The sequence below is a fragment of the Ptychodera flava genome, chromosome 7 (genome assembly GCF_041260155.1).
Source record: "Ptychodera flava strain L36383 chromosome 7, AS_Pfla_20210202, whole genome shotgun sequence".
In the NCBI taxonomy this organism is placed as follows: Eukaryota; Metazoa; Hemichordata; class Enteropneusta; family Ptychoderidae; genus Ptychodera; species Ptychodera flava.
Window position 1 is genome coordinate 36522392 of NC_091934.1, and position 14500 is coordinate 36536891.

At 37.6% G+C, this 14500-nt stretch overlaps 1 protein-coding gene across 1 annotated transcript in view; it reads left to right on the plus strand.

Annotated features, from left to right (window-relative positions):
• The first annotated feature begins 6529 nt into the window (after positions 1 to 6529).
• LOC139136219 (adhesive plaque matrix protein 2-like) overlaps positions 6530 to 14500 on the plus strand; it is a 28078-nt gene continuing 20107 nt past the window's right edge. The window contains exons 1-4 of the mRNA XM_070703961.1: positions 6530 to 6969; positions 8177 to 8299; positions 9705 to 9821; positions 12653 to 12769. Of these exons, the coding sequence (XP_070560062.1) occupies positions 6642 to 6969; positions 8177 to 8299; positions 9705 to 9821; positions 12653 to 12769 (685 nt within the window). The 5' untranslated portion in view covers positions 6530 to 6641. The remainder of the gene's footprint in view (positions 6970 to 8176; positions 8300 to 9704; positions 9822 to 12652; positions 12770 to 14500) is intronic.

Here is a 14500-nt window from a genome sequence, read left to right on the forward strand (position 1 = left end):
GGTGTCATATTTCAAAACCATGGCTGCAAATATACAAATTTTATATTTTGGAGAAAGTATTAAGTAAGGGAGTTATCCTGAAAATTTGAACAAAATATCTTGATTCTAACGCTTGAAACTTGACATTAAAGAGACACTCCCACTCGGTAACATTTTTAAAACACATTTTTTTTAATGCCAACGGTCGATATTTGACGTGGCGACCGCGCGGATCGCGAGATATCGATAATAACATGTCTTCAAAAAGTAAAAGTTTGAATTCCGTTGGCTCACCTAAATTCAGCTTCCGAATATCGAATGTTCGGCACTCAACTAAGCTATGGAGTACGAGTCTACGCTAACGCTGCTGTACGTCAACAGTACCATTCGCGTCGGTGATTGGTCATGCCCTTTGGGAGAAAGCTGAGTCTTACTGACTTGGCGAAAAAAAACGAAAAATAATTTTTGCTGATTCCACCAGAATTCGCATAGGTGACTAGCACAGTTACGTGCGGTTGATACATAGCGGCCGCCGCGTGGTATGCATAGACGCATACCACGCGCGCGGCGAACCACACGTACTGTGTGGCAGACGACAAAATGTAGTCATCGGAGGCGGCTAATATTTAACACGTATAAACTGATGTTTATGTGGTATTGGTTAAAAATATAATACAACTGATTTAGAATAATGAAAACGACAAAAACTAAGGAGAAGTTTTCAAAAAACTTACCAGGGGTAAAGGCATAATGCTGTATATAAAGTCTTTGCAGTGGGAAGTAAATTAATTGCGTCGTTCGAACTTATTATGGACTCCCTAGAATATCGTCAATCAGCACAACAACAAACCTTCGGGGGATTTCGGGTCAAAATCAGAAACGATCGTAAAACTTCGGGATGTGAAAAATACGCTCGGGAATGACATGTTTTAATCGATATCTCGCGATCCGCGCTCAGTCGCCACGTCAAATATCGACCGTTGGCATTAAAAATGTGTTTTAAAAGTGTTACCAAGTGGTAGTGCCTCTTTAACTCTGAGAAAAGAATTGGTGCAAAAATAGCCTTTCCAGCCACCTTAAAAGTGATATCAGGTACAGTAAAAACCATTATCATATACCCATGCCCATATCGCTTCATTCTAGTGACGTTTACCGTAAAATATCAGCTATGATATTTCATGGTAAATGTCGAGATATGCACGATAATCGTCATCGGTTTCGGAGTGTTCCCTAACTACATTTGCAATTTGATAGTAAACAACGTAAACAAACAAAATGGCTGCCGCTCTCCGCCTTCGAAGCGATGTCGCTGACGTAAAAATTTGAAGGGCTTTGAGGAACACAGATATTTCGGGTTGTTAAATACAGAAATAATATGTTGAGTCTTGTTGTAGTGTTTTTCCAAGGTTTTTATGTTACAAAGGTATTTTATTTTTTAAACAAGCTCTAGCAATCGTTCTGCCGTTCGCACGGCACGGTCTACCTCCGGAACATGTAGCAAGCGCTTGGCGTGATAGCGATGTCACGCGCACAACGCCTGTTCCCCCTGTAGGACATTTTTTTAATCACGGCGTCTTTCTTTTTTGGGGTTCATTGAGATATGGAGGACTTGCAGCGATGTCACGCGTGATGTTGACTTCTTCGTATGTTTGTGAATGAAGCCTGTTCACATAAACATTTCGATATTTATGCGCAAAGTGTAATAAAGTAAATCCTCAAAATTTAAGGTTTTTCGTAAGTATTAGTAAAATTCTGGGCATGGGTATATGATAAATCGGCTGTTACCCAATATCGCGTCGTATCAGCATTCGTGTCATTTGTGCTGCGTCAGACACTCGACTTCGTCTCGTGTCGGACGTAGCACAAATGACACTCATGTTGGTACGACAAAGGAACAGGCGATATTGGATAATAACCTCTGATTAGCCTAATTGAAAGGATGTATAATTAGAGGGAAAACTGCATTTGATGACAGCTATTCTCTATTTAATGCATCAGAATCACAAATGATGTCCCCCCCCCCGGATTTTACATATAGCGCTATTGTTCAACTGAACTTGCTACCATCTTGGTTCTAGTACAGCATTTTGTCCTTTTTCCCTCAAAATTAGTGACGTTTACCGTGCTATCTGTCGAAAGGTCGAATAACAAATAAAATGTGGAACGTCAAAGTGTTGTGTCCTAGGATAAAAGCAACAGATGTCACACTCACAGTATTGAAAACAAAATTATATATCTCTGTGCGAAAAGAAAGAACTGCATGATTAAGGAGGTATGCGCAAACTAAGGAATCTTTCAACCATTCTCTTTCAAAGTCAAGAGTAAAAGTTTGGGTTAAACGAGCAAATTTTTGTACCAGAGAAATAAATAGCCCAAGATTTACCAATATTTGAAATTCAAAATGGTCCCTGTGTTAACTCTATGAGGAAAGATAAAACTAAAAACTTTCAAGAAACTACGACGGCGAAAGTTTTTCTTTCTCCAAGGGCTTCAAAATGAGTCCCGAAAGTGGTAGGTCAGAAAAGAATGGGAGAAGTTTGAGTGTCAAAATATTTATCCCCGACTTAGGCGCATTCTACCTAAAGTAGCGGTGGTAACAATAGTCTAACGTTACCTATGCATTCATCGCTATTGTTGCCTATGAATCAGGTCAGCCTCGTTGAATAGGCCTCTATAATAGGGTCAGCTCAGGTTACTGCCCAAATATCAAATGATCGCAATTACCATCTTCAGCGGTGTAGGCTATTTTTAATTTCCTGCTTGGACTGTAAAGTGAATCTGTTTGACGTGATTATATTAGCGTCGCAGAAAGCAACCAATACGGCATTCGCAATGATCAGCAAAGCAAATACTGATGTTGTTGTTTTCAACTGTATACCAGTACTATATCTTTGTGGGATTATGCCAGTCAACAGTGAAAACTCTCAATGTCTGAACCGTCGTGCTCGTGTTCCTACACGTTTACATTACCTCGGTCAGATGGGGAGGACTGTCCAGCACTCCAAGATACAATCCTGGATCTCCAAAGAATAAAAGCACGTTTGGACGAACAAGAAAGGGGGTTGGAAGAACAGCAGCGGCTGATTAATAAATTTGACGAAAAAACGTGTGACATTAAGTTGAATGACTTACGTTACGTGGGAATTAAACTATGAATGTGCTCCGAGCTCCATTGTGCGATTCCACTTCCAAGTCAGGCTGCACCTTGAAAACTATTTCCAAGAGCGATAATTGTTCCTTCAAATGTGGACTAGAGAAGGGCTCGGCGAAGACTCTAGCTATCAAATTGCCGAAACTAACACCTGCCAATTCGAAATGACGTTAAATCACATGCATGTTCCACTGAATATCACAAAGCACACCTCAGGATTCGTGTTTGCATGTATTGTAGTCACACAACACCTGCGTCAACACATGTAATTTCCCCAGCTCTGTAAAATGGAAAGGGGAAGTTGGCTCATCACTTCTATTTTTACTTTTTAACAGAGCGAAATTTCGGCAAATGCGATCATTCTTAGTGTCACATTATCCATAAACACCTACGCTGTCTTCACCTTGCGCGTCCTTGGAATCAATCGCTACAGCCAGCACCAGTTCTAACATAGCTATTGTCGATGATAGTCACATTACTGAACAACGTAAAAGTGAATCACGTGATGGAAAACACTCGAATGTGCATTGATTTGACATTACTGTTCAAATACCGGCAAAGGGCCACATTTTATTTTGCAGTTTGTCCTCAAACACTGTTGGTATGGCGTCAGTGATGTCTATTCAACAGAGTTCTTTGCAACGAAAATTGAACGTGGCAGTTTCCTCTCACGCTACAGGTAACACTGCCAACTTGATAACCAATGTGTGTGTAATTCAATTCATCTGTTAGGAGATGGTATAACTAAATCTTTTAATTACCAAAAAAATTGAGAGAGAGAGAGAGAGAGAGAGAGAGAGAGAGAGAGAGAGAGAGAGAGAGAGAGAGAGAGAGAGAGAGACTCTGTTGATCATTTTTAAACGAATGAGAATGCATCCTTGCTCAGAAAAGTTTATGCAGAGAGTATGTCTATTTTGTTAAGGACATCTTGCCCGTGACAACACTTCTTGACTTGCCTGAAGCCTCAGTTCTTTGGTGACTTTTGTCATCGTACCAATAAACCTTTAACCGTATTATTTATATTTTTATGTAAACTTGAATCGCATTCCTGCCAACGCCTTAATTTTGAATGATTAAATAATTAAACTACAATGAGGTAATATATCAATAAATAAATAAATAATAAATAATAAGTCCAAAGTGATTGACTCACATCTATAACTAATAATCAATGAAACAATGAATATCGATATAAGAATCCGTAAATATTAATATAAAGAGTACATAATTCTTGCCTTCTAACATTGCCTTTCAATGGACATCAGAATTCTTTTGACTGCAGCAAGAAATGTGTTTGCTTAAAACTACATATTATATCACTCATAATATCAATATAGTTCAGGAATAAGTGAAAACAAACGTGCATGATCTCAAGTTTCAAAACGGGAAAATCATCATAATCTATTCAGTTACATTTCTGAATTTGTACGAAGAGTATCTGTAGTGGTAAGCATTTGATGTACTGGTGACTGAAAACACTCAAGAACAATCTTTTAACTACAACAACAAATCAAAGCATATTCATCTTACGATCACGAAGACACGCAGTCAACAATGACCAGACCACTAGTTGTAATGAGGGAACTTTCCTAACAAAATGGAAGAAAGCATGGCTTTTTCTTATACACAGAAAGGATACCTAAGCAAATGTTAGATATTATCGTCCCGTGTCTATCTTATCACTTGTCACAAATTTGTCAAAAATTTGTTAGAAAATGATATCAATGCGAGTATATAACCATGTAAAGTGTGTGTTATCTGAACAACATCGTGGTTTTTGCCTGGGCGATCCTGCGAGACTAATCTATCTGTACTGCGCAAACAAGCTCGTCTTGCTGAATGAGGCAAACAGTTGGAGGTCACATACACAGATTTTTTCCACGGTATTTGACAAAGTAAATTATAAATATATTTAGTATACAAACTTAGTAAGTATATACAAGACACCCTGCTTGACTTGTATACTAACAACCTGATTGATGGATCCCGCGTAGTTTATGTAAAGGTTTAGATCAGGCTCTTTTTAGTTAAGTCTAGAGTTCCACAGGGGTCACAACTAGGACCAGTATGTTGTATTATTTAATTGATTGACATTTTCACCAATCGTAAGTGTGGCTTATTAGGCTTTGCAGACGATATTAAGTTGCTTAAGATACTACGTTGTATGAATGACTATTCAATATTACTAAAGATATCAATAACTTATACACATGGTCTTAGAATGGAAAATGCACCTTAACGCCCCACTACCTGTATCTTTTGACATTATTTCTATGATTTTACTTTCAAACTAAAGTAAGTTTGTAATAATGTACTAATTTAGGTGTGTCTTTACACTTGTTATTAACTACCCGCTGTATGTGTAATGGTGAACAAGATAAATATTACATGGCAATTAAATGTGTGCCCAAACATTAAATCGCAGCCCCATGGGGAAAAAGCAAAAACCGTGGATACTGTGCATATCTGCCCTGAAATTTTCACATAAATAGCACATACTAGTCCAATGTAATGCATAGAAGTGAATGTTTTCAACTGCGACATTGTATGTTCTGTTTCTTTTGTAATATTACCAATTTTTGAACATGGCGGGAAATCAAAATGACCTTTAAAATTTGAATTTACTCGTGAAACATTTCACAAAGGAATGGTTTCCTAGTGCAGTAAAAACCCACATCCCTTCAGAGGGTAGAATTTAGAGAAAACCAGGAGAGAATAGGAAGATATTTTGAGGTCAACAAATTTCAAGAGTTACAGCTAGTGGAGCTTTAACTTTTTCAGGCCGTGTTGTTTCCATTATCACTGATTCTCGAAGACTACTTGACATGCTAAGAAGGTTATGGTTAACACGTTTGTCAGAATCAAACTTGAATATGCCTCAGTTGTTTGGAACAGTATTGACAAAGTGTACTCAGACAAGCTATCAGCTGTTCAGAGTAATTTTGTCAAATGTTTGTGTTATGTTGGAAAAGTAAGATTGGATGACTAATCATAAATGATCTGTGTGTCAGATTTATATATACCCATGATGTCTCAAAGGTGCATATATTTGACCTTGTTTTTTTACCCAAATCGATTAAAACCCATCTTGATTGTAAACTGATTTTCAATTTACACATTCCCGGATGAAATCCATTATTACATAAGAGTCTCATCCTGCAAAGTCTGACAGTAAATCTTCCTGTTTAATTTATCAATATGAAAAAGTGAATGTCTAAATATCCGACATTGAAGGCCATCGACAGTAATGTTTAATAAATATCCTGTTTTCAGGTATGTGTCTCAGACCACGTTAGTGAATACAGACTACGTGGTGAACTGAGAACTTGTTTACCAAGACTTTGTCAGCTCTGCAAATTATCCGCGGGTCATGTGATGCATACGAGGTAGAGCAGTGCTTCATTTGTATTTCATCGAACGTCATTCTTTTGTATGTTCACCCGCACAGGGCTTTACTTTTTCACTCAACTGGCGATCCGTAGAATGTGTTCGCAACTGTCAGTCCTGTACAATGTTACAACTACGACTAATCTTGTGTTTTGTGATCTTTAAGTACCAGGTCAAGTCGGCATTGAGTCAATCAACGGCCAGTGAAAACGCCAAGTGTCTGAACCGCCGTGATGACTGCTACAAGGACAACGTGTGCTCCTACATGTTTACATTACCTCGGTCAGATGGAGAGGACTGTCCAGCACTCCAAGATACAATCCTGAATCTACAGAGAGTGGAACTCCGACAGGAACAACTAACAACTGAGATTACAGAACTGAAAAGACGGGTTGAAGAACAAGATTCAATTTTGAAGGAAGTCAACAAAACCTGCTCATCAGATAACACAGGTACAGGGTGATAACGTTCCGCTGTCTTCCTCGTTGAAATTCTTTCAAATGTTCTAGCTGCGTCGCGATTGCCATTTATTGCTCTGCCTTACTTGTACACAAGGCAACCATTGTTTTGTGCCTTTATATCGAATAGACTATTTCTTCTACAGCTTGAATAATATTTGATTCCTTCATAGTTCCAATCAGTTACGTGCATTTAATGGTCAGAGATTTATGCGGTGTGTCCATATCTATTGTTTTGAAAGACGTATTCGAAAAAGCAACAGCAAGAAGAACACACACAAAAACCAAACTCGCTTTTTGAAAACTCCTCAGTGACCTTTAATCAAATATTGTTGCTGCACGTCAGTTCATATCGGTAGTACTCAACCCACCGATCGACGTCATAAATGGTTACTTTGATTTCGACTTAAAAGAAAACGAATAAATAAAATGTGAAAACAAGCATAAATCGTCAAAGATAAAGTGTAGCAACGTAAGGGGTAAGCCTTTGAACTGCAGTAGTTCAGTTTCTGTTGTTGTAAATGTAAATCTCAAAACACTTATTGTTAAAAGCAGGCGTGGTGCGGTGAACATATCGTTTACTTACACTGCTATATGTTGTATAGCGATAGCTAACATTAGTAAGCCCTCTTTGGCTCTGTCCATTAAAATGGCAAGCAGTTCACCATACCAAGCCCATTGTTGTATTACAACAATGCTTTGCCAGCATTGAGAAGTGATACGCAACGCGCTACGCAACGACAGCATTTGCCGTTGTTTTTATCCTATGGTGCGCAAAAAATAAACTTTTTATGTCACAAAGTAGTATGAAGATAATGTTAAAATTTACACTTTACTCTGCCTTTGTATTACATTTCGTTCGACAGTAATGTTCATTAACTATGAGTCAATCAGACAGCAGCATTACTACTTATAAATCATTGTTAGTTCTGCTTCCGCGACTATAACAAAGGTATAGCCTCAGCAGAAATATCAGACAATCGCGAAAAGCAACTTAAAATGTTTGAGAAGGGATGTTTACAGTGATATGTATTATTTTTTTCAGTTCCACAGAATTTATTAATGCTTCCGCAACTACGAAAGAATGTATATAGTTGCATCAGTGATGTGGCGATATGAAACAATGGCAAAACGAAAGAAAAAAAGAAAATGGGACTTTTGAAAGGGGGTTTTCATTGCGAATTATTTTTACTTTCCCCAGAATTGGACCCCTGTAAGAATAATCCATGCCAGAATGGTGGAACTTGCTTTAAGTCAACTGGGCCGGCTATAAGTTTATTATGTGTGTGCTTTGGTTGCTTCACTGGTACACACTGCGAGCAGGGTATGGATTTCTTTGTTTCATCTTCACATATATACTTACTATTTATACAAGTATGTATGTATGTATGTATCCATCTATTTATCTATTTATATATCTATGTACGCAACTTTTCAAGTGTCAAACATTTGCTCATATTTCATTTCGATGCCGTGATACATTTACCCACAGTCCTGTAGTTTGCTATTACATGTTTTGATTATCTAGCATACTTGTTTTTTTTAATACTGTTTCGAATAGATGGTAGCAGGTGTTAGTGCTGAAAATTTCGAAATGCTTTTGTATTGCTGATAATTACTTTTTTGTGCGTGCTTCCATTTACCGCTGTTGGCACTGGTTGAAAAAGTGTTTCTTTTTACAGCTTTTTCAATGTTTATGTAGAGTTTGAAACTTCTCTTCAAAGTGTAACACTATTAATTCATTGTGTATTGTCGATCCAGCAAGGACAATCACTAAGTACATCAACATGAAATCTTTTGATACAATTTACTATAATTAAAATATTGTTCAATACATCCAAGTAACAGCTGTTCGTATCGGTTTTTATTTTGTACGTGTGACTCGAATAATCAAATCGGTTATAATATTTATTCTTAGTGTCTGAACCATGCCACCGTCATCCGCGTTTTTTTGTGCTGACGCTTGCACACAACGATCACTTTAATGACCTATGTTCCTGTATAGATTGCTTAAATAAAAATGCTTGCTCGCTCATTAGTGAATAACATTAATTGTACTTTAATCAGATTTGTTGCAAAATGTACATGGCTTTATGTCTTTCAAACCCGCATAATTGCTTCTATGGACGTCAAAAAATTGAAAATGCCGTAAAATCATGGGTGAAGTAGACTGCCATGTTTGAGTGGAAAACGTAAAAAAGTCAACCTTTGTTATGTTGCCACAAAACTTTTGAAATGGTTCTATTACGAAGTTTCATTTCAAGTACAAGCTTTTGATTGCGTCAGCAAATATTTCAGGCATATTGACCACTGTGATAAAAATATCTTCTGAGAGAAATTGCACTCCCGATGACTTTGAAAATTGTTGTTCAGGTTTACAAGATTAATATTGTTTGCAATCGCTCTGCATTGTTAAAAAATATTACGTCCAATACCCCTTCCTCCTGGTACTGAAAAAATGTCCTGTGTTATACTGTATAGCTGTTATGCATAAGTAAATATGAATGAAAATTAGACACATTACAATTGATTCTACCTTTGACAGTAAATCAAAATAGTAGACAGTAAAGAAAATTTTCTCTACTGTCTATGATTAAGTACATATTATGAATATCGATGTTTGTGCCAAGGTATTGTAACATGTAGTCGACTTCATTTGTTTGCCCCGTTAAATATCGTTGGAATTGTTGACAGACTAAAAACTGTGCCCGACTGATCTCTATTTGCAGTCACTGACCCATGTCAACCAAATCCTTGCTCTAACAATGGCATCTGTATTCCGGAGTCTTGTAACAACCACTACTGTTTTTGTCAAGGATGTTACCGTGGTACCCGATGTGAACAATGTAAGTCAAACTTTCCTTTGTCTTTGCTTACTTGCCGCTTATAGCCTCAAAATATTTATCACAACCGAATGCCGTTCTATGTGGTTACTCTTTCGGACACTGTCACGCTGTGACACCTATTATTATCACCCTTTAATATATTTACGGACTTGGCTCGCGTGTACTGTAGCGGGTATTTTCCCATCGAACACAACTCTGTCTCAACAAAGGAACCTTCATTACTTACGGCCAGGTGTTGGGGGGTCGGAGAATTTCATCGGAAACTCCAAAATTTCGAGTAACCCATCCAACCATGATGAATTTGAGTAACTCAGAAATTTTGACTGACCCCCTAATCTTAGAAAATTTAAAAACCAATATAGGTGTCTGTAAAATTTACAAAAATAAAGCAATAGTAAAGACTTTCAAATCTTGATGTACCCTGCTAGATTATCATCGGTTATCTCGCGACGGTTGAAAAGGTGAACCCAACAAAATGAAATTCTAAGTGACAACCAAATACAAATGTAAAAGCTCATGCTATAACCAGTATGAGTATCATGACAGGGTTTTCACTAGGGTATCTGACCGGACAGAATTTGAAAGTACATGGGGAGAACACGCAACATCCTTGATAAAAGTATTTAAAATGAAATAAACACTGAACTGTGAACTGATATAGGTGGGTTAGCATGTATTAATTCGTGCAAACCTAACCAATGCGCAAACCTAACATACGCGCTATCCTTGCCTACCTAATCAATGCCCGATGGTCTGACCCGTGCAGACCTCACACATTCACCACCAGTATCTGATACGTGACAACGTAATCAATTCGACAGTGTCTGACCCGTGTCAACATAACCCTTTCACTACTGTATGACCTGTGCCAAGCCATAAAGTAATCCATTGTGTGACTCCTCAACTTTTGTGACCATGTTCTCGAGCAAAATGTACATGAAGCAGACACCATAGTGGCCAACATCGTGCTATCTGCGATATCTCATTCAATGTTTAGTGCGTAGATAAGCTTACCCCGTTACTTTGAATTTTATACAAGCACATTATAAGTGGGTCTATATCGGAGAAACAGAACGATCTTTGAAAGAACATATGCGAGATTTTATACACGAGATTTTAATTGTACCACATTAACTCGAGTGTATACCCGACTGAGGCGGGCTATTGCCATTACATCAACGTGTGTGCCTCTGCCATCTTAGTTGAATATACTCGTCACAGTTAGCCCCAAATGCAGAAAACGGACGTCTGAGAGATCGAACGTCGGGAAATCAGAGCCCAAGACCAGGCATTTTTGTAAGTTTTGAGTTGGGATTACATTGACAACACACGCATCGACAACATACGTAGTACGGAGGTTTCCATGAATCAATGACAATACAAGAACCAGACATACTGTCTAAGTAGCGGAGTTGCAGCACTGCCAGGTTGCCAGCACTGCCAGGTGTAACAGTCGTCTAGCGGTAATAGTCGACCATAAAAAAATCAACTCTGCGAAAGTTGAAACATTAACTTGAAGGAGATCAGACGTAGTAAAAACAGGCTAACGTTAATCGGCGAAATGGCGAAACGGCGAAATGACAAAATGGCGTAATAGTGAAATGAGTAAATGACGAAACTCAAAAATAAAGAAATTAATTGTGTCCAAAAATATGCTTCGTACGATGTCAGTCACACTTGCAATATCAGTTAATTGATTTGAACGCCATCTTTAACACAGACATCAATGACTTTCACTAAACCTAGACTGTGCTATCAGTTATCTTAAAATAGCTGTTTCACAGTTTCATCGATTGCTGATTGTAGTCTGATAAACCGAGGCAACATAAAGATATAACTATTATCTCAAACACACTCATTTTGTATTCATAAAATATGAGAGGAATTTTTAAACGGTAAAACTCACTTCCTGAAGCTCAAAACACTCCCGTTTTCGCCAGCACATCAATTCTGCTCAGCACCACACGACAACAACAACACAAACTTTGCCGAACATACTTTCAGTTAACAATTGGCGAAAATCCGAAAATTACCGAAGGATGCATGGTTTGCACTCTTCGATAGTTTGTCATAACGACTGGCAAATACCACACTTGCTAAGGAAAGTACCCGTTATCAGGTTATTAGACAGGTTATTAAACAAATTAATTTTTCTCTTGGAAAAATAAAACTTTTCTTTAAGAATTTAATTTTTCTGCTCTAAAAACATAAGGTTATGTCATTTAAGTAACTCAGTTCGCGCTTAGCAGAAATGTTTAACTCTTGCTGTGAATAATTTTTACTTCTTTTCGAAATAAAAAACGCTTTTGAGAAACAAATATTTTGTTCAAAGGTAAAGTTATATTTTAAAAGTTAAAGTTTTTTTGTTAAAAGTGTCTAAAAACAGTTTACCTAAAAAGTAAAGTTTCCTGTTCAGAAATAAAAGTTTGCCGTGTAGAAATGAAATTTCTTACAAATATTAAATATATTGTCAAGAAATATGAGATTATGTTCAAAGGTAATAAATTTCAATGACATGTAGGGGAGTTTGTTATCTTGAAAATTTTTGACTTTTGTTTTACAAAATAAAAAATACTTTTGAGAAACATATTTTGTTTATAGTTAAAACTAAAAATACTTTTGAGAAGTTAAAGTTAAGGTAAAGTTAAGATAAAGTTGCCCGTACAAAATTAAAAGTTTGCGGTGGAGAAATAAGATCTCTTACAAATATTAAAAATATTGTCAAGAAAAGTTAGAGTTTATATTCAAAAGTAATAGAGTTCCGTGGCGTGTAGGGGCCACCGTATTGTAATGATAACAATAACAATAATATGATGGTTCACCTGTCTCAGTTTCAGACCCATGTCAACCCAATCCTTGTTATAATGGTGGCGTTTGCTCTGAACAATCGTGTAACGACTACTCCTGTTCCTGTCCCGGGTGCTACAGTGGCGCACGTTGCGAGCAGGGTGAGTGTACCTTTACATTTTAATGATATAATCCTACGTCATTATATGCAACTTAATTTTTGTTATGTGATACATATCAATAATCCTGATGGAAATATAGTTTGAATTTTACACGCCTAGACCTGTAACACAGATATGCCTGGACAAATTTGTTTCATAGTCAGAAGGACATACCCTCCGTCATATATATGCTGTTGATTTTGATCATCATAGAAACGTACTTTGCCGCAGAGCAGCCATTTGGTGTGATGTTTGGTAACGGGCAGGCTATATATGTTCCGTGATTCCACACATTTCAATTGTTTCATCTTGTCCAGTGACACATAATATAGGGGGACTTGTTTTAGTTGCATAACCTACAACTGATTTGTAATTCCAAAAATCATTTTCTGTATAGCAATTTACATTACTTTAGAATTATAATTCAAAGAGTAAATGTCCGGATTCGACTATATATCATTTCAGTCCTTTGTACCGGAGGTCCAAGGACTGATGTGATGACTGTGTGTATGCAGTATGGCGAAGAGTGATAAGATGGTCACTTGGGAAAACGTCTAAAATGTTTATTTCTTGTTTGGATCGAATCTTTTAAGATCATAACTTTTGACCTCTTTTATGAAAAATAGTGTTTTTAACCTTCTTCAAAACCACTAATTTAATCACTTTGATGTTTTGCATGGGTGTTCGTTTTATCGAAGGGAAGTATTAAATCTTTTTATAACACGCCACATGCTCATTCCGTGTCGCGATTCGCCAGAATACATCACTGACGAGAAAATAGATACGTCTAGTCCCCACCGGATCGAAAAATGACGTCAGAGGGTATTTTTTGAAAAGCTATTTCCCTAGGGAAATAGTTCTGACCAAATTTGGAAAAGTGCCCGGTCACGTGACCGTCACGGGCGGAGTGTCGTCTGCAGCTTTGCAACAATGGCGGGTGGCTGGAACGTGATGTGCGTCCGGGATAGGTGACGACACATTCTCTAAACATATTTTCCAACATTCCAACAGCATAGGAACTTGAACAGCTCATCGGCGGTAAAAGATTAAAGTGCAACTAAGGATGTCGCTAGGTATGCTTCGAATATTTTTTAAAGAAAGTGGTACCACGTACAACTGAAACCGCTGTACATCGCCCAGTAAACTTGTCACAATGGATTGTTGCGGTGCAAAATATCAAAACACATTAAAAACTATATAACAATACAACATGAGCATGTGGTGTGTTATAAAACACCTATAGCCTAGTCTTTATTCGGGCTATAGCGTTCGTCTATTACCCCTCGTGGCCGTGTGTTACCAGAAACACATCGCTATACCCCTCGGCCTACGGCCTCGGGGAATAGCGATGTGTTTTTGGTAACACACGCCCCTCGGGGCAATAGACGTGCGCTATAGCCCTCATGACCAGGCAATAGGTGTTTAATAGTTTGACGACGCGTGACCTTCTGTTATTTCAAATAATGCTTTTATCCATTTGGTTGATTTTTAGTCAATTAATTTTGCTAAACTTACCTAAGTGTCGGTTCGAGGGTCAAAACCGACGCCATCTTGTTCTCAGTCTTGTGCTTTTTATTATGTTTTAAACGTTTCCTCGTGAATTTGAACATGTCTCGTAAATTTGATTTGATAGTGATGATAATGTCGCCGAATTCGCGAATATTTTGTTACAAAAGTACAAAAGACTCCTTTGAACATCTGAAGAACAGTTATCTCTGTATACAGTATATA